Source organism: Exophiala xenobiotica (genome assembly GCF_000835505.1).
Source record: "Exophiala xenobiotica strain CBS 118157 unplaced genomic scaffold supercont1.4, whole genome shotgun sequence".
Lineage (NCBI taxonomy): Eukaryota > Fungi > Ascomycota > Eurotiomycetes > Chaetothyriales > Herpotrichiellaceae > Exophiala > Exophiala xenobiotica.
Window position 1 is genome coordinate 3,382,118 of NW_013562491.1, and position 24,138 is coordinate 3,406,255.

The 24,138-nt window shown below is 51.8% G+C and overlaps 10 protein-coding genes across 11 annotated transcripts; 4 read left to right on the forward strand and 6 right to left on the reverse strand.

Moving 5' to 3' along the window:
• Positions 1–343: 343 nt before the first annotated feature.
• PV05_07441 (uncharacterized protein) lies at positions 344–1,018 on the forward strand (the record flags this gene model as incomplete). The annotated part of the gene is made up of 1 exon (XM_013460264.1): positions 344–1,018. The coding sequence occupies one exon, from the start codon at positions 344–346 to the stop codon at positions 1,016–1,018; it is 675 nt and encodes a 224-aa protein (XP_013315718.1).
• On the reverse strand, positions 929–3,223 carry PV05_07442 (uncharacterized protein). Its single transcript, XM_013460265.1, has 2 exons — positions 1,540–3,223; positions 929–1,485 (listed from the first exon to the last, which is right to left on the reverse strand). Exons 1-2 carry the CDS (start codon positions 2,597–2,599, stop codon positions 1,064–1,066), a joined length of 1,482 nt encoding a protein of 493 aa, XP_013315719.1. The 5' UTR covers positions 2,600–3,223; the 3' UTR covers positions 929–1,063.
• A 1,323-nt stretch (positions 3,224–4,546) lies between these two features.
• PV05_07443 (uncharacterized protein) lies at positions 4,547–6,982 on the forward strand. The gene is made up of 4 exons (XM_013460266.1): positions 4,547–4,824; positions 4,920–5,045; positions 5,140–5,403; positions 5,484–6,982. The coding sequence occupies exons 1-4, from the start codon at positions 4,711–4,713 to the stop codon at positions 6,684–6,686; spliced, it is 1,707 nt and encodes a 568-aa protein (XP_013315720.1). The 5' UTR covers positions 4,547–4,710; the 3' UTR covers positions 6,687–6,982.
• On the reverse strand, positions 6,893–8,973 carry PV05_07444. Of its 2 annotated transcripts, XM_013460268.1 has the most exons (3): positions 8,725–8,973; positions 7,160–8,672; positions 6,893–7,106 (listed from the first exon to the last, which is right to left on the reverse strand). In XM_013460268.1, exons 1-3 carry the CDS (start codon positions 8,856–8,858, stop codon positions 6,960–6,962), a joined length of 1,794 nt encoding a protein of 597 aa, XP_013315722.1. In that variant the 5' UTR covers positions 8,859–8,973; the 3' UTR covers positions 6,893–6,959. The 2 variants fall into 2 exon arrangements, with proteins under 2 accessions (XP_013315722.1, XP_013315721.1); XM_013460267.1 differs by having other exon boundaries at positions 6,893–8,672.
• A 463-nt stretch (positions 8,974–9,436) lies between these two features.
• On the forward strand, positions 9,437–12,202 carry PV05_07445 (uncharacterized protein). The gene is made up of 3 exons (XM_013460269.1): positions 9,437–10,027; positions 10,075–10,102; positions 10,187–12,202. The coding sequence occupies exons 1-3, from the start codon at positions 9,603–9,605 to the stop codon at positions 11,990–11,992; spliced, it is 2,259 nt and encodes a 752-aa protein (XP_013315723.1). The 5' UTR covers positions 9,437–9,602; the 3' UTR covers positions 11,993–12,202.
• Positions 12,097–13,232, reverse strand: PV05_07446 (deoxyribose-phosphate aldolase). Its single transcript, XM_013460270.1, has one exon. The coding sequence runs from the start codon at positions 13,076–13,078 to the stop codon at positions 12,281–12,283; it is 798 nt and encodes a 265-aa protein (XP_013315724.1). The 5' UTR covers positions 13,079–13,232; the 3' UTR covers positions 12,097–12,280.
• A 154-nt stretch (positions 13,233–13,386) lies between these two features.
• Positions 13,387–16,220, forward strand: PV05_07447 (uncharacterized protein). Its single transcript, XM_013460271.1, has 2 exons — positions 13,387–15,683; positions 15,759–16,220. The coding sequence occupies exons 1-2, from the start codon at positions 13,757–13,759 to the stop codon at positions 15,983–15,985; spliced, it is 2,154 nt and encodes a 717-aa protein (XP_013315725.1). The 5' UTR covers positions 13,387–13,756; the 3' UTR covers positions 15,986–16,220.
• Positions 16,221–17,590: 1,370 nt separating this feature from the next.
• On the reverse strand, positions 17,591–19,579 carry PV05_07448 (uncharacterized protein; the record flags this gene model as incomplete). Its single annotated transcript, XM_013460272.1, has 7 exons — positions 17,591–18,077; positions 18,125–18,688; positions 18,737–19,012; positions 19,063–19,173; positions 19,225–19,330; positions 19,383–19,460; positions 19,519–19,579. 7 exons carry the CDS (start codon positions 19,577–19,579, stop codon positions 17,591–17,593), a joined length of 1,683 nt encoding a protein of 560 aa, XP_013315726.1.
• Positions 19,580–20,344: 765 nt separating this feature from the next.
• PV05_07449 (uncharacterized protein) lies at positions 20,345–21,214 on the reverse strand (the record flags this gene model as incomplete). The annotated part of the gene is made up of 3 exons (XM_013460273.1): positions 20,345–20,448; positions 20,522–20,929; positions 21,001–21,214. The coding sequence occupies 3 exons, from the start codon at positions 21,212–21,214 to the stop codon at positions 20,345–20,347; spliced, it is 726 nt and encodes a 241-aa protein (XP_013315727.1).
• Positions 21,215–21,925: 711 nt separating this feature from the next.
• Positions 21,926–23,880, reverse strand: PV05_07450 (uncharacterized protein; the record flags this gene model as incomplete). Its single annotated transcript, XM_013460274.1, has 4 exons — positions 21,926–22,299; positions 22,379–23,331; positions 23,385–23,775; positions 23,823–23,880. 4 exons carry the CDS (start codon positions 23,878–23,880, stop codon positions 21,926–21,928), a joined length of 1,776 nt encoding a protein of 591 aa, XP_013315728.1.
• Between the last annotated feature and the right edge of the window lie 258 nt (positions 23,881–24,138).

The window sequence follows — 24,138 nt, forward strand, 5'->3', positions numbered from 1 at the left end:
CGTGGTATCTGGTGGTATCCCTCTCTGGGCCTGGACATTCTGGATCTGCCGACATATAATAGCCTTTGGCCTGGACAACGCCGTACCTGAGAAGATGATCTGGTGCCTGTGCCTTAGTGCGGGGAGGCTCTGAGGCGAGTATCCGCGGATCGATGGGGATTACCGAAGAGTGAATTCAGGCTGAAGATGTGAGTCATCAACCATGAATGAAGACAAAAGTGCGCATAGCCCTCACAGCCGCACAAGGCAAGGTATCACAGAAAACGTGAATGGTTTGCCTTCAAGAAACACTCCAGATTTCATTAGACTGCTACTGGTATCAACTCCATTTACTCTGATCAATATGGGTCTCGACGGACGGCCATTTACCACGCTGCAGAGTGTCATCTTGACTAGCGGCCCTTTCCTATTCCTTTGGAGCACACTGCGAGGCTACGTCGAGCGCCACGGTCCTTTCTCTCTTGCGAAGTCAACCACCCGCTTCAACAGCCAGATATATTCGCTGTGTTCTCTGGGCCTGGCATTGCTCATTCTTAACGACGTCTTCCACTTCCAAGAGTATGAGAATATCAAAGGCTCCCATCTGGCCTACATCTATCATCTATCCAAGTTCTACGAGTACATTGATGTTTTCAACCTGGTTGCCAATGGACAGTCCATCGGACCTCATATGGCGTTCCACCACATCACAACACCATTCTTGACGTATTTCCGAGTCCTTAATGCCTCGGACTGGCAATTGTTTGCCTTCTTGAATTGCTTTCATCATTTCTGGATGTATGCCTACTTTGGTGGATTGTCTGCGTTCAGATCAATACTCCCAATTACTGGATGGGTCCAGCTCGTAGGCGGAATTGCTCTCGATGTGTTCTATTTAGCAAGCAATGGCTGGGAAGGCCCCGAATCTTTCAACAGGTCGGCCGCTGTCGTGCTTTTGACGGGATATTCATTGTTGTTCTACCGAGAACTCCGTGCAGGGAGTCAGCAGAAATCAAAGATGCTGAAGAAGAAAGAATGAATGCATGTTGTTTTCGACATCCACGACGGGACCAATTCCACCAAACTAATTGGCAACGTTTATCAACATCGACTTGACGCTCAGATACTCCTCGATACCCTGCCGTCCGCCTTCTCGGCCATAGCCACTCTCCTTCACACCACCGAATGGACTCTCACAGGCACTCAACAAGCCGAGATTGACGCCCACCATACCGACCTCCAAGGCCTCAGTGACCCGGAAGGCTCTGGCCATGTTCTCGGTGATGATAAAGCTTCCCAAGCCGACATCGCAATCATTCGCCATATCCACGACTTGTTCCTCAGTGTCAAACTCATACAGACCGACCACCGGAGCAAAAGTTTCTTCACGAGTCGTTATCATTTCTGGTTTCATATGTTTGATGACGGTTGGCTGGAGGAAATATCCCTTCATACCCTCCATGGGTCCTCCTCCCAAGACGACTTGACCGCCATGTTTTTTAGCATCTACTCGACGTCAGTCAACATCAGAAGACACGTGGCTTTTCCTCCAGTACTCACCATTGATATGGTTCATGGCCTTCTCAACTGCACGCTCATGCGTCAACGGCCCTACGAACACTCCTTCTTCCGTGCCTGGGCCGACCTTCAACGTCTTGATCTTCTCGGTCAGTGCCTCGGCAAATTTGTCGTAAATCCCTTTCTGCACAAAGATGCGGTTCGCCGTCACGCAAGTCTGTCCCGAGTTTCTGAACTTGGCCAGAATACAGGCTTCAATCGCAGTCTCAATCTTCGCATCCGAAAATATAATCAGGGGCGAATTTCCACCAAGCTCGAGCGACAGTTTCTTGAGGCTGTCACTGCATTGTTTCGCAAGGATCTTGCCAACACGAGTGCTGCCCGTGAAGCTCAATTTGCGGACGAGCTTGTTCTTACACAGCGCCTCGCCGACTTCGTTGACAAGGTTGAGTGTCGTGATCACGTTGAACGAGCCCTTGGGCAAGCCAGCTTCGCGCGCGAGAACCGCCTGGGCAAGACAGCTAAGAGGCGTCTCACCAGCCGGTTTCCAGACGGTAGTGCACCCTGCTGCAAGTGCCGCACCGACCTTGCGCGTGATCATGGCGATGGGGAAGTTCCATGGAGCCAGGCATGCCGCAACACCGATGGGCTGCTTGAACGTCAAGATGCGCTGGTTGAGGTTCGCGGGAGGAACGACCTCGCCGTGAGTACGCTCAGCTTCACCGGCGAACCACTCCAGGAAGGAGGCAGCATAGGTCACCTCCCCTTTGGCTTCAGTCAGAGTTTTGCCATTCTCCAGGGTCAGAATCAATGCGAGGTCGTCAGCATGTTCGAGGCACAAGTCGCTCCACTTGCGCAGCCAGCGAGCTCTTTGGCGGGCACTGGATTTCTTGAATGTCTTGAAGGCTGCGTGGGCGGATTCGATGGCTTTATTAGTGTCTTCGGCGCCCATTTCGGGGAGCGTGGCAATCTTGTCGAGGGTGGCTGGATCGTAGACGTCGAACGTCTTGCCAGACACGGCGTCGACCCATTCTTCGTTGATGTAGCCTTTGGTTTGGAATAGATCTTTGCGTTTGAGATCGTTCAAGGTTTTCGGCGCCATGGTGTCTGTCCAGGGAGGAGTTCTGCTCTTTTAATGATGTCTTACAGCGACACAGCTTGATAAATTGCGAACAACCCACAAGCACGACAATGATATAGGTTGTCAAACCCCACATCATGGGCGTTGGAGATGCACAAGACCATTTGCGGGGACTTGTCGGAGGCATACAGGAAATTCCTCACGGCCGATTGAGGACAGTAACTTGCCTAGGACTCGGCGAATCATCCGAGGGACTGATGGGATTCATGTTGGAGTAACCGACCATCATCGATTGAGGTATCGCCTCTGTCGGCTCTGGTGGCTGCAAGTATCCTGAGGCTGAGCGATTGTTAGTACACTGCAAGGCTGCTATCTGCCTCCTTATCTGGGGAGAGTTCAACGGGCTCCAACTTCCTTCCACTGAGCAGTCCATCAGCGATCTATACTTCCATGTTGCGGTGGAATTTCTAGAGGGGCCTGAGTCCAACTACTATTGAGCATGAAAAGCGTAAAAGGGGCAGCGTGGTGGCGACAATCATAATGGCGATCGATTTATTTGGAAGAATCCCTCGTATTTGAGCCGTAATGGGCGTCGATAGCCCGACTGGCGTGGTTAAATTGACTGATGCCGTAAGAGTCTGGGCCACATCTCCGGGGGGCCAATTTCGATTGTACGAGGCGTCGGCGCGATAAGGAAAAGAGACTTGGGCAACGTTGCAAACACAGTTGTCTCGAGGAACCTCGCAAATGTTGTTGGTCTGTGGTGGCACTCGAGAAGTCATTATTATTCATTGTTGTCAACTGTCTATCTAGCTGCATGGCATGCATGTGATCTGTAGACAGGGATGCTGGGAAGCTGGATTTCCGGGGCTGGTCCCCTGTATGAGTGTATCCTTACATACCTACTCCGTACTTGTAGTGCTACTCGAGCAACACCCGCTCGATGCAGCCCATCTCGATAACAATATCGGTGTTTGTGGTGCCAGAAGCTCACTTCGCCGCTGAACCAATGGTCACGATGATGCCACTTTACTTACTTACCTAGGTACCGAGAACACAGTACTTAAACAGCATCGAGCCAACCCCCTGGAACTCCCTCGAGCTCCCTGTAAGCCCACGTGGAGATTATGCTGTCCGGGCGCTAACCTCTGGAAATTCTTCCGTGCCTACGGGTGGATTCCACCACAACAGAGGGGGTCCTGCAGAGCCGCGAGCGCGCCATCATGCCCTCTGAATTTCTTCTTGGAATCTGTACCGAAGAAGTTCAGTCCAACACTAATCCTTCACTCAGCCTGGGCGTTGCACAAGGAATCCCGATCGACAACACAAGAAGACGATAGTAAGCAGGAGGTGTTTCGACGATCAAATCCTTGTGGGCACTCGGGAACAGAGGCATCCCATCCATCATCCGCCTTCGTTTCCAACATTCTAGAGCCTCCGCACTTTTCTAGGCTTGATTGGGTCCATGGCGCTCATCAGACTCCGGGAAACGCTTTGCCTGGGTGCAGCCCTCCATCACGCTTTGGCCGCAACGCCATGAATCCCCTGTGGGCTTCCATTATTCCGTCCATCCAGGCATGTTCTCAATCATAGTAACTTCTACCTAGGTATGTACTCCGTAACCCTTGGCTTACGCCGAAATTTGCTCCCTAATTTCATCCACCAGCGCCGAGCTGTCAGCTGTAACCTTTCCGATAAGCTGGCTCGTGGCGTCCAAGATTCGCCCAGACCCGATAGCCTGATCTGTGGCTTCATGCAAGTGGAAAGACAAGGCTTCAAACAGCGCCGTGGGCCAATGGCAAGGTCTAGAAACAGCCCAAAGGAGAGACATATCGCCCTTGGCCGCCTGAATGGTGTGTGTGTCGCGAGCGGGCGCAAGTTCGCTTGACTGAACTGGGCACCTGTGTAGGTAGGTAGGTACCTATAATAAGCAAGCCATGTCCTTCTGGGTCTGAGCGTCTTTGTTTTTATTGAATTTGTCCGTTTACACAGTACATCCGAATCTACCTACCTGGTAGTACTTTATAACAACAGCTCCAGCCTCTATCTGTCCTTATTTGTGCTAAGTACTGCATTTTGTCGAACTTCGAGCCAACCTTTCATATCGACATTTGGATACAATCAAAGACGCCATGGAGACCAACACCACTGCATCTGGCAATGGGCTTCAAGTCGGTATCGTCGGCGCCGGTGTCGCTGGTCTCAGTGCTGCTATCGCCCTGAGAAGGATCGGTCACAATGTCGAGGTGGGTACCACTTCCACTACACCACCACGAACCTTGCAATTGTCTCTTCAACACGACCGCCACGTCGAAACTTTGCTGAACCCATGGTATTCTAGATTTTCGAGCGCTCTCAATTCAAAAACGAAAATGGTGCCGCTGTTTCCATTCCACCAAACGGGGGTCGAATTCTTCAATATTGGGGGTTTGACGCTGTCAAAGCTGGAGGCATCGAGAACATCCAGGTAAGCTTCGGCAACCACATGCACGGGACCGCCCATTATGGGGGCGATCCAGCGTCAAAAAAATATCGTGCATGAGTGACTGATGATGCACCAGGCCCGACGACCCAAGGGTGATACTCTAGAGCCAATGGCACCAACACTTTCGTTCGCCAACGTGGAACAGCAATTCGGGAACAAATGGTACTTCTACCACCGAGTCGACATGCACCGACACCTCCGAGAAATGGCTGAAGCAGCGGGATCAATCATCAGACTCGGCACACAAGTCACGGATGTCGACCCAGAGACGGGCCTGATCTTCCTCAAAGACGGATCACACGTGCAAAAGGACCTGGTCATCGTCGCCGATGGTCAACATGTAAGTCTCCCTACCTGCCTATCAACCTTCGTGCCCTTCAGAATCCCACTTTCTGACACGTTTCCTTTTTCCTCTTTTAGGACCGCCTGAACGTCAAGATCACGGGCAAAGAAGTGCCCATGAAACGCAGCGGCCAAACAGCCTACCGCTGCCTCATTCCGATGAAGGACATCCTCGCCGATGAAGAAACCAAGCCCCTCTTCGAGAACCAAGCTCCAGGGTTCTGGGCTCCCGCTCTACCAGCCAAGGGCGTCATGGCCGTGACCTACCCGTGCCGAAACAACGAAATCCTCAACGTTCTCGCCGTGCACCGCAAACTCGGCCAACACGCGAGCAGCGCCGAAGACGAAGCCGTCATCGAAGACTGGAACTTCCCGGCCACCCACGACGACCTGGAACGCGTGCTCGACGGCTTCCACCCGAGCGTGAAAAAGGTCTTCCTCAAGTCCCCCGAGGTCAAGGTGTACACGCAGATGAAGCGCGAGCCGCTCTGCAAAATGACAAAGGGCAAGGCCGTCCTGATCGGCGACGCCTGCCATCCCATGCTGCTCACCCACGCTCAGGGCGTCAGCTCGTCCATCGAGGACGCCGCCGCGCTCGAGATCTTCCTCGCCGACGTGCATGGCGGAGACGACGCCACCAGCGCAGCAGCAGCGCCGTCGGCAAAACTGCTCCAGCGCCTCGAGCAATTCGAAAAGTTCCGCTTACCCAGAGTCTCGGCCACGCAGATCCTGACGGACCCCGTCGTGCCCGGACCGCAGGCCGCAGCCAAGTACGCGGCACAAGAGGCCGAGATCAGAAAGTACTACTCAGGACCCCTGCCGCCGACTGGAGCGATGCCGCATAGTCCACCCATCTGTCAGTTCTTCTTCGGATATGATGTGAGGAAGGAGGCCTTGGAGTATCTCGAGGCCCAGAAGGCCGAGCAGACAACGGCAACGACAACGACAACGACAACAGCAACAGCCACAGCCACACCGACGCCTACCATTCAAGTTTCTGCACCTGCGCCAACTGCAACGTCCGAAGCCGGCAATGTCGAGACCGTTACTCTCCCGGCTTCCACAGTCACTCCCAGCGAGAAACACGTCGTCGTGGAAACCTGCCCTGTGGCTCAGACCACCATGGAACAACGAATCTTCGACCTCGAGTCCAAGCTGGCCGAGATGGAGAAGAAATTGTCACATATGATGGTCCATGTGTCGACGACGGAGGTCCAACCAACGCCGCCACAGTCGCCGCCTGCGCAATTCGATGTGCAGCCACTCGTGTTTTCATCCTAATCTCGAAGTCGAACCTGAATTGCTCGAATTTCGTGCTATGCTCTTTCTGATGTGTGGATAACAATAACTTTTAAAATGATTTTTTAGCGTGTACGAAGATTGTGCTCTTTGGAAGGTTGCCTGGCGTCGAAGGAGTAAACAATGCCGGAGGGAAGGGATTTGTGAGCGCTGCAAGGCCTTGATTACGGTGGGCAGCGGAAGGGAGACTCGACAAATTTCTCGGGATTTTGTCTAGATGACCTTGTTCGTAATTGATGAATACCAAACAATGCTCTATTGCCCAGCTTTGCTCACAGCCAGCACATCCATCCACATCTTATCACCTCGCGGGCGCCGGACACCCCCTTCTTTAGCAAGCAAACCTAGACCTTCCTTACCGAACGCAAGCAATTGCTCTTCACTGCCCCACTCACCCATAGCCTGAGGAAGAGTTAGCCTAGAAGGGTATCAAAAGCCAGAGCGGTGAGCACTACCATCAGGCCGACAGGGACATCGGCGTCGGTATAGCCCATCGGGCAAGAAATAGCTGGAGTGCCTAAAAAGTTGGCTAGGTAGACATACTCCATACTTCTCAAGCTCATGTCGCCGTCGCTGACACCGTAGCCATTCGTGATGTCACTGGGCTTGCCGATTTTCCAGCCTGCACAGGGCGTGGTGGGCGTCAATACTAGTAGACCAGGATACTTCTCCCACAACCACGCCAGGTGGCACATCTGCAGGTTGCGCAGCCTCTGTGAGAAGAGAAAATCCTGCGCAGTAGCATGGCTCCCGGCAACATTGAGAAGGAGTTGATTGTGCCATGAGAGCTTTTTGATCTGCTGAGGCGAGAAATGACTGCGGGATTCCGACAGAATGGTCAATGCGTGAGCCTTCTGGCCTTCGGGGAGTAAGGGAATCTTGATGTCAACGACTTCGTAACCTTGGGTCTTGACATAGTGATCAATGGCAGCGTTGAACATGTCAAGCACGACTTGATCTGATCGATTGACCCAGTCCCGATCGATGGCAATGTATTTCTTGCCCGGAAGTCCAACAGCTTGTGAAGATTGCAACAGCGGGTTCGCGAATCCAGAACTTCGATTGGAGACAGGATCTGGTTGGGCCATGATTCGGTAGCCGAGGGCAAGGTCGTCAATGCTGCTGGCCATTGGGCCATTGACTACGACGCTGTCATTGAATTCATGATCAACCCGGGAGGAGACGCGACCGTGAGAGGGTTTGAGGCCGTAGATGCCACAGAAGGACGAGGGAAGTCGAATCGAGCCACCGCCATCTACACCGAGGCAAATGGGAGCAATACCAGAGGCCACTACAAATGCAGAACCGCCGGAGCTACCGCCCGTATAGTAACCATTGTTGTGAGGGTTCAAAGGGGTGCCCCAGGTCTGATTATTGTTGGTGGTATCTAGACCAACCTCATGCATATTCGTCTTACCAATAATTACTGCTCCCGCTTCTTGCCATTTCTGTACGCACCAGGCCGTGCGGTCTTTCGAGTCGGTAAAGTCAAGCTTGCTGCCCAATGTCTTCTTGTATCCGCTCAGATCAACCTCATCTTTCACAGCCACCGGAACACCGTCTAAGACGCTCAGAGGTTTGCCGTCTCGATATCGCCGGGTGGAGGCTTTGGCAGCTGCTCGGACGAGCTCGACCTTGGTGTCGATGAAAGCGACGGAATATGGTCCGATGGGCTTGACGTCTCGTCGAATCAGAGGTAGCAGTTGTTCCACGACATCAGATGGCGTGAGGTTGCCGGAACTGTACAACTCATGATAGTCTGCGCATGTGTAGTAATTGCTGGCAGAGGCTCGTGGAGGCGGTAACGGCAGATTCGTTAGCGAGGGTGATTCTTCAGAAGACGACGGTATGGACACGACGGTCGGATCATGGCGAGGCTCATATTCCTTGAGTATCTTGACCTCTTTGAGCTTGTCGAAGCCATTCAATTTCCAGAAGATATTCTGAATGTAGTTGGACGAGGCGATGCTTTGGAACGTCAGTCAATCGAAACCACAGCAAACACAGTTGTCCGCCATACATCGAGGAGATGATAGCCAACGTGACACCGCGCAGGACAGGATTCGAGCCTGCTTCATTCTTGTAAGGCTGGTGCGGTCCTTCTCGAGCTTGTGGTCGATTGTATGCGCTCGCGAAAACTGCCGGATTCGGCATGCTGGCAGAATGTCAGACAGGCCGCTGTAACTTCTTCAGCAACGAGACCAAGAAGTCGAAGATCTATAGCCTCGCGGGAGAGGCTCAGCAAATACTCATGGCTACTGGAATTGCTTTCAGATCCCGACCTTGTCAGATTCCGAGGTACCTGATCCTTCTAGGTAGGGAGGTGTTGGTAAGACGACGCTGATTGGCCCTTACTTGACGACAACCACCCTTAGCATACGAGATACGAGGGCCTAAGCGAGCTTGAAACATCACAATATTTGACACCTAACTCCTAACACTTTGCTGAGAATCAGATGCCTGGCTTTTCGATGAATCCATCGTGCTCATTGTTCTGTTGGAGAACGACACCACAACAAGCAGCATAGGAATTGGAAGACCTTTGGAAGACCAATGGAAGACTTCAATACTGTTTCTTCAGCTACGTCAACGACTTTGATTTCGGGCCCGAGCGGCTGACATAAATCCCATCAATCACGCTTCGTCAAAGTGAACGGCATCCAACCGCAGATGCAGGACCACCGTCTACATTGGATCGCCATTTAACCTCATAGATCCTCAATTGTGCTTCCCGGCGCCCACATGGTCGACGATCTAGCATCCGTAACAGTATCCAATGCGCAACGATTAGAGGACACGGTCTCTTAATACATATTGTCGCGAATCTCATGCACGAACCCCCAATTCAAGAGCCGAGCTCAATTCATCTGATTGTTGGTGCTCTTACGATTCTCGCAGATGGCGTCTGTTGTAGCTCCAGGTGCCGACCATCGACCCATGCACGGCCATGCCTGTATTCGATGTGCTGAACGCAAAGTCAAATGCGACCGGCGGCAACCTTGCGATGCCTGTACGAGGCACAACGCAGATTGCATCTTTCGTCCATTACCTCCGCGGAAAAAAAGGAAGCAGCTTACGAAAGAAGAGATACTCCTAAGACGAATCAAATTGTACGAATTAACACTCGAGGACAAGGGCGTAGATCCAAGAGAGTTGGACAAATCTCCAGTAGTCAGAGCACCTATGCAGAAAGAGGATCATGTCAGCACTTCGATGAGCGAAGCACCCCAACTACCAAGTCCCAACTACACGTTTGGCCCGGAAGGAGCAATCTCAAAACCACGACTGATCCATGGAAAGGGGCGTTCCAAGTTTCTCGATAAGTATGTTTCACCCGCTTCTTGTAATATGTGGACTAATCTTGCCATAGTGGCCTGTGGACGAGAGTCATAGAAGAGGTACGCTACTGACGTTGTCCTTCGCAATCATCAAAGATTTCGTTGATGGTCTTCCAGTGATTTTTCAGCTGATCATATTTCCAGCTTCACGAATCAGTGGACGCTCTGGGAGATTCGTCGGACGATACCAGCGACCAAGACGAGATCACTGAAAATGTTGCAGACGTTGTGCTTGGCTCAATCAACACACCGAGAAGCCTGGACAACCTACACCCATATCCCGACCAAATCCTGGCCTTGTGGCAGATCTACCTGAGGAATGTCAATCCGGTCATGAAACTTATCCACGCGCCTACCATTGACAAGGCCATTCAGCATACCGCATCGCACTCTGAGAAGGTCTCCAAAAGTGTCGAAGCTCTGCTGTTTGCGATATATAGTGTTGCGGTCATGTCGATGCAAGACAAAGACTGTGAACAACGATTTGGCCAGCCCCGGAAGCCTCTTTTATCACGTTATGTACGGGCCACGAAACTGGCGCTCTCACGTGCTAACCTGATGGGGACTTCCAATATTGTCGTACTTCAAGCATTTCTTCTTCATCTCGCCTCGGTCCGGGATTCTTACGATAGTCGGACTCTGTGGAATATGCTAGGTGTTGCCATCCGCATAGCGGAAGGGATGGGGATGCATCGAGATGGAAGCACACTAGGACTGCCACCTTTTGACAGCGAGATCCGACGTCGCATGTGGTGGGAAATGAGTCTACTCGATCAAAAGAGTGGGGATCTGAGTGGACATAGCAAGTTTGGCGCTTTTGATGGTGACACTAAGTTACCCCAATGCCCTGCCAACGTCGATGACCACGAGCTGTTCCCGACTATGAGGTCACCGCCAGAAGAATCAAAAAAGGTCACAGACTCGCTCTACTGCGCAATGAGGGCAGACCTGTTCGCGTATTGGTCGAACTACGCAGTACGCAGAAGGAAAGAGGGCATGTCGGGAAACATGCTTGGCAACCATGCAAATGGAGAAGACCTCCAAGACAAAGACAAGGCGATCGAAGACTTCGAGCAGATGCTTGAGTCAAAGTATGTACGATACCTTGACCCATCACAACCGCTACAATTCCTGAGCATGCTCGTGGCTCGAGCTGTTGTGAGCAAAGCCCGATTTATGGTTCACCACCCCAAAAGGTGGAACGGCACACAAAATATTCCTGTCCCTGAACGCGAGTACGTGTGGAGACTGTCCATCAAGCTTCTGCAACAATACAACATGATCCGATTGAGTCCTTACTTGCAACGATTTTCCTGGTATACGGCATACTACTTCCCATGGCAGACTTTCATCCACGTCCTTGATACCATGCGACTCAACCCGCTAATGGCGGAGGCTCCCGAGGTCTGGCAGCTAATCGAGGAAACGTACAGGTCTTTCCCGAATCTGATCATCAAGACCAGAGAGTTACCGTGTGTGGCAATCAGCAATCTGTGCTTGAAGGCTTACCAGGTTTATACCGTGGCGCTGATGAAGGATGGTAAGCCGGTAGCGAGAGCTCCAGACTTCATTGAGACTCTCAGAAGACAGCGAGAACAAGCCGGAGGTTTTCGAGCTGAACGAGAAACGAAGGACCTATTGAGGCCACCGGCCGTCCCATCTCCGCAACAGCGACGCCTGCAACGCCCTCTACAAGGTACCTTGCCAGTTTGCGACAATCAAGCACAAATGTCTATTGATGATCCAACTGCATGGTCGACCGGTGGCGTCAGTGAGAACTTGCAAACATCCTCGACAAATGTACCAGGAGCGAGCGGGAGTTTCGAATTTAGTCCAGGCAATGAGATTGATATCTTCGCGGATCAAGCAATTGACTGGTCTGAATGGGATGCAATACTCGGGGATCCGAGCTTGATGCCGATGCCGCTCATGACAGAGTTCCCAGAATAAGGCGCGAGGCGAACATCAATTTCCGGACCCTGAATGGAATATGCAAGACACTGGACTATCGATGGCTCGGAAGGGGGTGCCTGGGAGAATACCAACATTGATTTCGAGATTTCAAGCTCATTGCAACGTTAACACGAACACCTGGGCGTTTCTAGACGAACTGATCGATCACGACAATGCTACATACGATAGAATGGTGCAAGATATATGATGCAGTGCTACGCTACATGTTTTGCCACCTTTTTGTGGAGAGGATTCGACCAAGGCATATAACGACCGAGTAAGTATCTAGTATGCTGCACCATTCGTAGTGATAGGCTTCACCTCGACTTCGGTTGGCGTGTCCCCAATACCTCGTGCTTTCGCCTCCTCGATGATGGCCACCGTGGCCGTGGCTCCTATCCGCGTGACGCCCAGCGACATGACGTACAAGAGATCATCCAACGTGCGCACGCCGCCAGCTGCTTTGATCTGGACGCTCGGCTTGGAGTGCTCCCGCATCAACTTCAGGTGCGGAACAGTGGCACCCTTGTACGAATACATGCCGTTGGGCTGCTTGACGAAGCCGTAGCCCGTCGATGTCTTGACAAAAGCCACGTCGAGATCCGAGCAGATTTGGCAAAGTCGGATGATATGCTCGTCTTGGAGATAGTCGTTCTCGAAGATGACCTTGAGTATGGCGTTTGCGTTTCCGGAGCCACGAGTGACCGCCGTGTTGACGGCGCGGATCTCGTCGGTCACGTAATCCCAGTCGCCACTGAGCACCTTGCCAATGTTGACGACCATGTCAATCTCAACACCGCCGGCCCTGACTGCCTGTTTGGCTTCGAAGACCTTGACTTCCACGGTCGAGTTGCCGGCTGGGAACCCAATGACAGGACAGACGGCCACGTCAGAACCCTGGAGCATCTTCTTGGCCAGCGGTATTGAGTATGGCTTCACGCATGCTGTTGCGGTGTTGTATTTGCGGGCGATTTCGAGGCCAGTCTTGATTTCCTGGTCCGTCATGGTCGGATGGAGGAGTGAGTGGTCTATCATTTTAGATATCTGCGTCAGAGTGACGGAGATCTTGGTCGGAGACGACATGATGGGGTTGTTTCCGATATCCGATGTCCAATATCAAGCAAGCGGGAGGCTTTGACAGCGATAGTTGTGTGGTGTTTAAGAGTGACCGTCCTAAGTCAGTCGTGACTGCACCGGAGCATCGACAGAGCAGCCTTGCATCTTTGTGTGGTGTGAGTAGTAGTTGGTCAAATTCCCTCAGTCGGGCTTTCTCACCAGCGGCCCGTGCTCTAGATTGAGGTCTTACCGCCCCTCGATGTTGCAGCCGTTCCGGTCTCTGGAGTGGTGCAGAGCCGTCTCTTGCAATACCGGGAACAGGTACTTTTGCCATATGACAACAAGCAACAAATACATTAGCAATTCTCGCAAGGAGTTGTGATCGTTTTCGTGTGTGACTCGTTACAGCCTCGTCGCCCCTTGCAAGACGAGGCTCACCAGGCTGAGCCAAGCCGCCCTTGGAGAAGCCACCTCGCCTCGTCGTAACTTTTTGGTCCTGCGGGCGCAACTAACTTCTTAGGAGTTCTCATCCAAAGAGTCCACCAACATTGCACTCGTCCGATCTTTTGTTTCTTGGGGAGTTTATTTTCTGCTTGAAAGGGTTCTTTCCATTTGGTCTGATCCAGCGTCTGGTTTTCAACCCTTGTCCGCCCTTTCCACGATAACCGCAACGCAGGCCAAGCGGCTTGCGACTCCTCGCCCACCATGTCTGGAGAGTACAACTACGATGACCAGGGGCAATTTTTCCCTTTCTTCATGCTGACCATGGCCGGCTTGGTGACGATTCCTCTTACATACAACGTCCTAAAACCCTCCACAGACCTCGAACAAACCGCAGCGCGGATAAAATCAGACTTCAAGCCGAAACATGGCGATCTCATAGAGGCACAAAGAAAGAAGCGGAAAAGAAGGGATAGGAAGACGAAGCGCATCATCGCGGTGATTTTGGGATATGCATTCATGGCATATATGGTGTATCTCATCATCGTCACCCAGAGAACAGTTCCCCAGATTTGGGATCCTTATGACATTCTGGGCGTGAAGAGGAGCGCTACTGAGCAGGAAATCAACAAATTCTACAAGAGACTTTCGGTCAAATTCCACCCGGACAAAGCGCGACCAGACCCTGCGAAGAACGAGACCCTCGAAAGTATCAATGACCGCTGGGTCGAAATGACCAAAGCGTACAAGGCGTTGACAGATGAAGAGATCAGGAACAACTATTTGCAGTATGGCAACCCAGATGGGAGACAGTCCACAAGTATAGGCATTGCACTGCCGAAGTGGATGGTCGAGGAAGGCAACCGGTGGTTTGTCGTTGCATTTTACGGTATCCTCTTGGGGATCATTCTACCCTACACACTTGGAAAATGGTGGTATGGAACACAAGCTCTTACCAAGGACAAAGTCCTCCACGCCAGTGCTGGCAACCTGTTCAGAGAATGGAAGGAAGACATATCAGAAGGTGGTGTTGTTGCGGCTACTAGTGTTGGTGAAGAATTCAAGGAGACCTTGAAGGAATCAAGAAGTGATGCTGGAGCCGCCAAAGTCGAAGGCAAGGTGCTCAACAGTTCAGCCCTCACCGATGCAGACAAGGCTCGCCTAAAATCTATCGACGACCCTGTACGACGAAAGACCCTAGCCTTGCTCTGGGCCTACCTTGCGCGCATCGAACTCGAAGATACAGAGCTCGAGAAGGAGAAGTACGAAGTCGCGCCGACGGCTCTGTTGTTGAACAATTCTTTCGCCTCGGTGACATTACCTTTCCAGGTTGTCAAACCACTTCTGGCCGCATACCACACCTCCCAGAACATCATCCAAGCAGTACCTCCGAGTGCTTCACCACTTCTGCAACTACCAAACTTCACCCCAGCGATCGCTGCTAAAATTACCGCATCTCCCAAATCACCCTCTACCCTGCAAAAGTTCATGTCTCTACCACCAACTGTGAGGCGAAGCTTGTGCTCCGACATGTCCGAAGAACAATACAACCAAGCGATGCAAGTAGCGTCGCAAATACCTCATCTACAAATCGCAAAAGCCTTCTTCAAAGTCGTCGGTGAGCGAGTCATCACACCTGGTTCGCTAGTGCAACTAGTCATCAAAGCCCGCGTCATCCCACCTGGAACTAAGGATGTGCCACCCGTCGACCCCCTCGATCTTGAGGACATCGACCCCGACGAAGGCGATTTAGATGCCCTGCACGGGCGCAAACCCGCCAAATCGAAGCGTCGCAAGACGTTGGATGGGAAAGTCATCGAAGATGAGTCAAAAGAAGGCTCGATCCAACCTCCGCTCGCTCATGCCCCGTATTTTGCAGCAGACCATGCACCGCGGTGGCATGTCTTCCTGGCAGAAGCGCGGTCAGGACGAATCTCCGTTCCGCCATTTACATTTACAGCGTTCGACAAGCCCATTTTTAACTCGGATGGCACGCCTTCGTTCAACGTGTTGACGTTCAAGTGTCCCTTCCAAGCGCCACCGCAAATTCACGCGTTCCCATTCGTTCTGCACCTTATCTGTGACAGCTACATCGGGCTGGACTCGAAGATGGATGTTGTTCTGGACGTGAGGGATCCGAGCGAGGCGAATGCCGTGGAGAGTGACGATGAAATTAGTGAACCTGATGAAGGTATGTATCTCGCACTAACCAACCCCCTCAGTGCTTCCCCCCTTCAAGACCTAGCATATCTGATAATTGTCCTAGATACACTAGCAGGCCAACTCCAGGCCATGAAGACCGGCGGCCTAAGCGGAGCCCCGACCACGACCAGAAAGAAGAAGAAGAGGACGGCAAGTCAAGCTGACGTGCCCGTCGCGCATACCGTAGACGCCGCGGCCGATGGTGAGGATGATGATGAAAGCGATACCGAGGGCGATGAGAGTGACGATACTTCTGACACGGATACCGAGACCGAGGATGAGGATTCTTAGGCTCAGTCTGTGTTTCCATCTTTTTCATCGTGAAGCGAGGTCAGATAACATTTGTACCATACATTTCTGTATGTATTACCATCCAAAGCCGCATCACTACCTATTGCTTGCCTAAGTATTCATGGATAACATGACGCGCGAGACGATAGAAAGACCAGCATATTCATAGGGGCCATGTTGCATAAAACTTCAGTGTCATGAAACCTATAGTAGCAGGTGCAGCTTATGTAGGAAGGAACGCTCTTGAAGATGTGCATGCATTTCAGGAGTTCAACCCGACAGCCTCAACTCTACATGCCCTCGTTTCGAGCCTGAGCCTCGATGTCTCGCTGCCAGATCTCGCTCGGCTGCTTGCTCGCTCGCTCTGCTCCAACTCTCGCCCTTTCGCAGTTTCTCAACTGGTGCGATATCCATAATCAGCCCCCTTCTGCCACTCTCCATCTAGCCTGTCATCATTTCTACCGAGAACTACAGAGTAGTCAAAGTCTCACTTCTTCTCATTATTCGTGATCTGGTTCATCTTCTCCTGAAACTTCTCCCGTCCATCATGCATGTATTGCAAGGTCTTCTTGTACTGTCGGTCCTGCGACTGCATGGACAACTGCGTCAGGGCCAGCAAGCCGATGGCACCGACGCCGCCTAGAGCCATAACTGTTCGGGTCTGCATCGTGTCTCGAGTGATGTGGTTTCTTCCCTCTGATGAGTTGCTTTGTTCCTCAGATATCTCCACTGTGCGGTGCGTGGACCCTTTCGACCGATCGCGTGTATTGTTGAATGTGTGGGATGTAATGTATGGGATTGGATGCCGGTGTGTGTCGGTGAAATCGAGTGCTGCCAACGGGGATAAGGAGATCAGCACAGCGCTGTGTGGTGAGTTGCCTTTAGAGCGCGACCTTGTCGCAGTAAAATCGTTTGCGGGGGTTGAAGGTAGAGTTCAGAGTCAGATAAGCCACACTTAGAACCTCTAATAAGGTCTTGCGATGCCCGATGTGAAGGTGAAGTGGTGTCGTCGAATGAGTAGGAGAGAAGACAGAGGAGTGAAGTGAAATTGGCCGGTTAAATGCAGGTTTCGGGCGCGCCCCCTGCCTTGCTCGGCACTGTGCCAACCGAAGGGGCTCTTGTGGACGAGGCAGGGAGGAGGCAGGGCATGAAACGGTACGAGCACAATTGTGCCTGGCTTGCCTGTCACCCGCGGCCGTCAAGTCGATTGGAAGTAGAACCCCGGCTTTGACCGACTTTCTCCAACTTCCCCCGCACTTGGACATCAGTCAAGCAGTCTAGTCTTCATTGAGAATAGCACGAGGATGGCTGTCACCAGCAGATCCTCGGGCTTTTGATTCGTCAGATCTACAGGCAAGTACAAGTACAAAGAGCACTGGTTACCTAGGTACACAACATTTTCCAAGTTTCATGTCATGTTGAATGCATAGGTATATTGTTTCCGAGCCCGAATATCGAAGCTGGTGAGTGACAACAGCATCTAGCATAGTCATCATCATGTTGCCCAGAGTCCTCAGCCATACCTAGGTATCAACCCAGGGTAATCGTGCATGTCTGGGGTAAATTTAGCTTCGAGTAAGGAGCGCATGTGCAGCCTTGCGATCCTTAACCTTCAGCATCCACAAACACGTCAACTTCGTTTGTATCAGTGTCGGCTCTCTTAAGCGGCTTCTGACCCTCAGGCTGCATCGCCTCGTGCGTCTTCAATCTAGACATCTGGTCGTTCAATCCACCGTCATCATCCATCAAGTTGGCGCTTTTGGGTGCATTGCCCGACGGAGCATTTATGGTTGTGCTTTGATGCACCGGCGTTTGCTGCAGGTTCGAAGTCGTATGCATCGCATTCCCAGCCATAGGATCGCGCTGGGCAGGCGGTGCAGTGGTTGGCGGTTTGGAGTCAAAATCTATCAGATTTTCAGGAGCAGGAGCAGGCTCAGGCTTTTGACTGTGGCCGCCGCCGCTTGTGTGGTGACTGAACTCTGCCGACCGTCTAGAATTGACAGACTCCCGCCGGTCGAACGAACCTTGCCCAGGCAAAATAGGAGCTATTGACAGAATTCGATCTACAAGCTCTTTCGGATCCTTTGTGTCTCTGCAGCACAGTCAGTATCCACATTCTGGTGTTAATCGCCAACTTACAGATGCGCGTTGATGATCCATTCCAGATCTTCTTCGCCTTCTTCGGAGCCACCATGAGCGGCATGAACTCGTCGGAAGAGCTTTGGGTGCCAGTCAACCCCCATTTCTTCCCTCCGCTTGGCCTCTTCTCTTTGCCTGTCCTCTATCTTGGCTTTTTCAGCCGTGGCAGTTTCATGGTCCATGACATGAACAGCCTTGACGGTTTTCAACCATAGTCTTTGAGACTCACGCTCGCCCTGTTCTTCTATCGGTCTCGTCTTAGGAGGCGCATGCTTGGCATGTGTAGCATCGAAAAGGAGCTTTTTCTGACCAGTCTTGACGTCCTTGATGTACATTTCGCCCGACCATAATCCTGACAGTTCGAACAGTATTTCACCTGTTTTGTCGTTTTTGATGACCCCTCCAATGGCGTTATAGGTTCCACCAACCCAGCCTTTAGTCTTAAATTCGATATCAGCCGCCAAATTGTTCTCTGGGCAACGAACATAAGAGTGATCGCCCAGCTCGTATTTCATCTTGCCGAACAAAATACCTCGAGCGTACATGTTGGGTTGCGTGATGATGCTATGATGCGTCAGTGTCCGCTTCAAGCACCGATCTGACCTGACGTACTACTTCTCTCCTCCTTTTGACTTTCCTCTGTTGGTGAATCTGAGATAGGATATACCTTCCATCATACTTGCAGCAGAATTGCCGAGGAACTTGCTGCGAGGCTTCAATGTCCCGTCGACTCGAATGTGATGTTCCGGGGCCATGAAGAAGTAGGATGACTTGGGAGGATGGTGTGATGTTTGCTCGGAAATGTAGTAACCTCGTGTGTTATCTGGATAGTCCCAGTAGCAGGTAAAGACTTCCCCTAGAATTGGGTTCAACGGCTTCTTGACGCCGCTGGCAGATTGTCAGTCTCATTAGGTCAATCAGCGCGGGATGGCACATACGGCGGCCTAATATGCCAACCACTCAGGTAAAACTTGACCACAGCTACAAATCGTTGAAGGGGATCATCTATCGTCGGCATGGGTAGGAGGGTATCAGGATGTGCCATGAAACTAGCACGACGGTCAGCTCGGGAAACGGGGTCTTTTTGCAGAACCACTGACTTCGTAATTCGTTCAAGCATAGATCTTTCCTCCAGGATGAATGTGGGCAAGGTGACTCGAGACAGATCGGCTCCAGGGCGCAATTGGGAGATGATGTGTGAAAGGACTGCGGATCGTCAGGCTTCGCTTTCGCGATCAATTGAATGCTATTGCCGTACCATTTCCCTGTTCTGGCTCGACGACAGTGGTATCGTCGCCTTCGGGGTCTCGAATTTCCTCAGAAGACGACCGATTGCCTGCGAAATGAGTGAGCTGACGTCCTGGCCCATCTCGTCTACTCTTGTATAAACTTACGGCCATGGCCGCGCAGGGCACCTCCTATTGAATGCTTCATCTTGTCTGTGGGACCAACCATACAGTATTTTCGACGGCGTTCAGCAGCAAGGCTGCTTGAGGGAGGTCAAGAGTGGGATATAATATGACGTCGTCTCGTCGGAATTGGAGGAAGTTGTAGGGCTTGGTTCAATTGGGTAACGAGGGGTCGAAGCGGCAAAAAAAGAAGAGTCGAGGTATTGTCAACGGTCACAAAGGACTGCTCGAGGAGCAACAACCGGACGAAGACAAAAAACCGGCAAGTGGCTGCCTGATGGCAGTAGGAAGAAAGTGTAGTTATACAAATAGAACGTAGGTGACTGAGAAAGGTCATGCAGCTCGGTCCCGTCACTCAGGCCTGGCTTGTGCTGGGTGCAGCTGCCAGTGATCTGCCTAGGTCCCTGCCCAAAACTTGCAGGCACAAACCATTAACTGGACCAGCTCGACAACGCGTCATTCTGAGCACAAGGCACAAATTTTTTCCCGCCTTGCCGACATTACCACTGTAAGTATGCTTTATGCCTGGCAATGCACCTGAATCTGAGGCTCTTTTCCCCCTCGACTCTCGTTCCTTTCATATTTCCATGATGTTCCCATTCGACTTTCATTCCCGTGGGTTCCTCAGAATTCCAGAAATAATAGCCCATATGCCCAACCCCATGCTTCATCTCTATGTGGTGGTTCTTTTCCTCTATCCCACGCAGGATGCATGCTCTTTGTAGATGATCAGTCAGCACCTCTAATGCGCCACACGCACCCAGAGGAGTACTATTCGTGTACATCCTGGTGCTCCTGGACGCCACCGTTTTCATCTACCTCCTGAAGTCCAGCTCTCCGAGGTTGGTCGATCTCCCTCTGTCACCTCGTCCAACAGATCTCTAGGTGCTTTATAAAGCATGACATGGAAATGCTCTGCTCGTTTGATCAGTCCTGTCACAGCCTACGCAGCTCGTCTCGTCTCAGCACAAGCAGGAGACAAACTTACCTAAAGCATGCACACTCTTCAGGCTCTTCCAATTCCTAAACCACACAATGCGATCCCTCTCCATCCTCCCATCTGCACAGAACGTGGTCTTGATAAACTCCTCAATATCCCTCTTTCCACCCTCTCGCACCTCCCCGTTCTCATCCTCATCTATGAGAAACTTCGTCCACACAACCAGATGCGTGATCTCCTCATCAACATAGTACGGCCAGTCGTTGTACAGCACCTTCCAATCCCCAGGATCATTAAACGGTCGTTCCCCTGAGGGCGTGATGCTGTCCCACTTCAACCTGTACTTCTGCACATACGCGAGGACACTCCCATGCTTCTTCTTCAGCTGGTGCGTATACTCGAGATACCCTCGCAGTTGGCTCGCACTGCGCTGGAAGTGATCGATGCGATTCGTCCCTAAAATAAGCCCTCAGCACCTCCACCTTCCCAGCATCAGGCATACTCCCGTAGGAAAGACCACAACCTACTAACAAGTTCCTTCGCCTCTTCCCAGCTACGCCTCCTGAACTCCTCATCCTTCCTCGCTAGTATTCCTTTATTCTTCTCGCTTGTTCCTATGAGGAATTCGGGACATTCTTCCGTCCAGCGCTCTTTGGCCTGATTAGTGTTCCAGAACCGTTGTGACAACTCTTGCTCGTCTGGAGTATTCGCGCCCGTCGTCGAATGTGCGGAGTGTGGCATAGCCGAATGCTCAGATACCACCCTGCCGGCTGTCGTAAAGAATCGACGGACTCAAAGAAGGTTGACAAGGGTGGAAATCATTGGTTTCAAGTACCGGGCAGAGCCAAGAGGTCACCACGTACGCTCTAACCGGTGTGATACCATGCGTTGTAACGTGGTACATTCGCTACGAGACCCACGTTGGCTCTACAGCGCCTGGGAACGTGGATTAAGAAGCGAAAGCACTCGTATTCAAGCTAGTACTCGATGCGTTATACGTCGGAGGAACATTGTTTCCAGTTCCGGACTTACGCGATAATGATATAAGCATCACTCAAGTCTACAATGACGTCGATTTACACGTTAGATTGGACTATTGCCCGGATCCTGATGGTGACTATAGTTCAAGTATAGTGACGGTCGGCTCACGGAGAATAGTAACAATGGTAGGCGATAGAGCTGAAAGCAGGCCGATATATAACAACCATAGGGTTAGCGGTAACAACAGTGCCGGCCCAAGGTCTATTATTGATACATGGTATCATGGAAGAGGCGTCACGCTCAACCCTAAAAGCCATTTGAACAGGGACACTATTATGTACAACACACATGCGGGAAGAGAATACTATTACGAGCCTCTTTGGCATCAGCGAGCGCCTTGTTCATAATCTACAATGTCATTCTCAGCTATCTAGATACACTCACACTGCCCCCTATTCTCCCCAGCCTCGCTCAGGCCAACAACCAATTCCAGGTGAAAAAGGTAGCAGCATGCTCCACCCGCATGTGCTTCACCACTTCCTCGACTCCTCGAGGCCTAGCATGGCAACCGCCCACCAAACAGCCAATACTGGCTTGCGCAAGGGGAGCCAGGGCCGTCCGCGCCGCCGACGCGCCCCCATCTGTCAACACCGCCCCTCTGGTGAAGCCTGGGTTGGTGTCCAGGAACAACTTGGTCGTGTACACTTTCAAGGCCGTTGTATGGCCTGCAGCAGCGACTCTTGCCATGATGGCAGTGGTTGTGAGCTCGTCTCTCAAGCGGGACGTGTGGTATGCCTCCAGGGCATACCCCATCGGTGGACTGCGGTGCTGCATGACGAGTTGATCTGCAAAAATTGTGAGAAAGTTGTAAGGATGAAGCAAGAACAAAAGCATAGGTCATGCATCGAAGAGGAGAACACGTACACAGCATCAATTTGGCCTTCCGCTCCTTCCACTGCTCCGTTCTCGCTGGAATATCGCGCTGATATCGTATGATATCGGCTGGATCGTCGGGCCACTGGCCCTCGAGATTCTGCGGGGAGAGTGCATTGCGATCGAGTTTCTCTGGCCGAAAGAGAAAGTCGGCAAGCCGATGTATCGGAATGACCGTGTTTCTGAGGTCCTGAATGTTTGGGGGCGGCACGAAAGGGACTTCGTCTGGCCAAGGTTTGCTCCAGTAGCCTTGTGCGATGCGTATCACATCCCAGCGTATGGTTTGGCGGCCGTTGTAGACAGTCGAGGTTTGTCCTCTCAATGTGTCTCTTAGCCAGTCAAAGTATTCTTGCTTGGCGAGGAGCATCTCGCTGTCAAGACCACACTTTTGACGAGTGAAATCGTCAACCAGCGGGCGCCAGTGCACTCCTTGACCAGTCCACGGACGGCAGCGCTCTGGGAGCCAAGGACCAAGCTTTCCGGACTGTGGAGTGATTTGCGAAAGGTGTTTCAGAAGACCTGGTACTGAAATGAGCTTGTCATTGCGCACGGTGTACTTTGAAAAGCAGGTCGGACACATGTTCATTCCACCAACATCCTGCCAGACTTCTTCTGGTCTGACTTGTGTGCCTGCAGCTAGTGGTAATTCAAGACAGGCTATGCATCTTCTCGTGAGTAGGAAGTGCCCTAACAGTTCTCTCCGGTAGTTGAAGTTGACTTGGTAAGGTATTCCCAGAGCGAGTGTCTTAATGCGGCAGCCATGCTGCGACTGAACCACAGCATAGCTTGCCAGAGGTATTTGTTCGAAGCCCTTCAGTTGGTGGATGTACATAAACAAGGGATCAGTCGTGTCGATCGAACGAAGGGCAGGTAGGTTGAAAAATTTGTTGATGTTGCTGTCTAGACCACCGTTTGACCACGGAGCAGACTGCGCCACAACCGTTCTGCAATTATTGTCAGCGTACGTGACAGAATGTTGTGCTTTTACTGGACTCACCCATGTGGAAGTGGAACCGGTGGATTATTGAATTGGAACGGAGCGACAAGGCCTCGTTGTGAGAGTGCGGCGTCGTCCTGGAAGAATTCCGGTAAGGCTTTCAAAGCCGCTGGGATGCATCTATACCAGAGTCTGTTCGCCTCTGGGCTCCGAAGTCGTCTTGCCATTTTCGTGCATGTCAGTTCGAGTTGGAAGACCCATATGGGCTCTAGGTCTGAGCAGATTGTGATCAAAACTTCCATTGGCAGTTGAACAAGGACTGAGACGTTCGCATCGAAATTCGGGATCATGCCAAAGTTTGCTGAGTACCCTGCTGGTCGCCGAGTCTTCTCTGGTCCACGGAGGAATCGTGAGTTGATCGCGCCCTTGCGCAGTTCACCCAAAATGTCATCTTCATGCTGTTAGTATGGGGGCGCAGTTGAAGGGAGGGCGACATACTAGTGGCATTCACATCATTGCGCGTCGCTGCGAGTAAACGCTGATGGGGAGGCGTCATCTTGCCGTAGAGATTTGAAGCGCGATCCAGGTATGATAGATTCAGTCTGAAACCTGGAACAGCGAGTCTTTCTTCCACGACAAGTCGTTCCAAAGGATGGTCCAAAGTCAGTCAACCACTTGGATAGGTTAAGGAGGAGACGCTGCCTGGACATTGTTTTGGTCTGATTCACCACAGAGTGCGGCGAATGTATTTCGTGCCAAGCGTGATGCTTTTCCCATGTCCATCCCGCCTTTGGTGAGGTAGACACAAAACCTT

What these genes read in the sequence shown, in the direction of transcription:
- PV05_07442 (XM_013460265.1), bottom strand. Translation starts at nt 2,599, where the DNA reads ATGGCGCCGAAAACCTTGAACGATCTCAAACGCAAAGATCTATTCCAA. An exon ending in GGCCATGAACCATATCAATG is followed by an intron (nt 1,486 to 1,539) that starts GTGAGTACTGGA and finishes GACGTCGAGTAG; the next exon opens with ATGCTAAAAAACATGGCGGT.
- PV05_07443 (XM_013460266.1), top strand. Translation starts at nt 4,711, where the DNA reads ATGGAGACCAACACCACTGCATCTGGCAATGGGCTTCAAGTCGGTATC. An exon ending in GGATCGGTCACAATGTCGAG is followed by an intron (nt 4,825 to 4,919) that starts GTGGGTACCACT and finishes ATGGTATTCTAG; the next exon opens with ATTTTCGAGCGCTCTCAATT. An exon ending in GAGGCATCGAGAACATCCAG is followed by an intron (nt 5,046 to 5,139) that starts GTAAGCTTCGGC and finishes ATGATGCACCAG; the next exon opens with GCCCGACGACCCAAGGGTGA.
- PV05_07444 (XM_013460268.1), bottom strand. Translation starts at nt 8,858, where the DNA reads ATGCCGAATCCGGCAGTTTTCGCGAGCGCATACAATCGACCACAAGCT. An exon ending in TTGGCTATCATCTCCTCGAT is followed by an intron (nt 8,673 to 8,724) that starts GTATGGCGGACA and finishes GACGTTCCAAAG; the next exon opens with CATCGCCTCGTCCAACTACA. An exon ending in ATGTCCCTGTCGGCCTGATG is followed by an intron (nt 7,107 to 7,159) that starts GTAGTGCTCACC and finishes ACTCTTCCTCAG; the next exon opens with GCTATGGGTGAGTGGGGCAG.
- PV05_07445 (XM_013460269.1), top strand. Translation starts at nt 9,603, where the DNA reads ATGGCGTCTGTTGTAGCTCCAGGTGCCGACCATCGACCCATGCACGGC. An exon ending in CGTTCCAAGTTTCTCGATAA is followed by an intron (nt 10,028 to 10,074) that starts GTATGTTTCACC and finishes ATCTTGCCATAG; the next exon opens with TGGCCTGTGGACGAGAGTCA. An exon ending in GGACGAGAGTCATAGAAGAG is followed by an intron (nt 10,103 to 10,186) that starts GTACGCTACTGA and finishes TCATATTTCCAG; the next exon opens with CTTCACGAATCAGTGGACGC.
- PV05_07446 (XM_013460270.1), bottom strand. Translation starts at nt 13,078, where the DNA reads ATGTCGTCTCCGACCAAGATCTCCGTCACTCTGACGCAGATATCTAAA.
- PV05_07447 (XM_013460271.1), top strand. Translation starts at nt 13,757, where the DNA reads ATGTCTGGAGAGTACAACTACGATGACCAGGGGCAATTTTTCCCTTTC. An exon ending in AATTAGTGAACCTGATGAAG is followed by an intron (nt 15,684 to 15,758) that starts GTATGTATCTCG and finishes TAATTGTCCTAG; the next exon opens with ATACACTAGCAGGCCAACTC.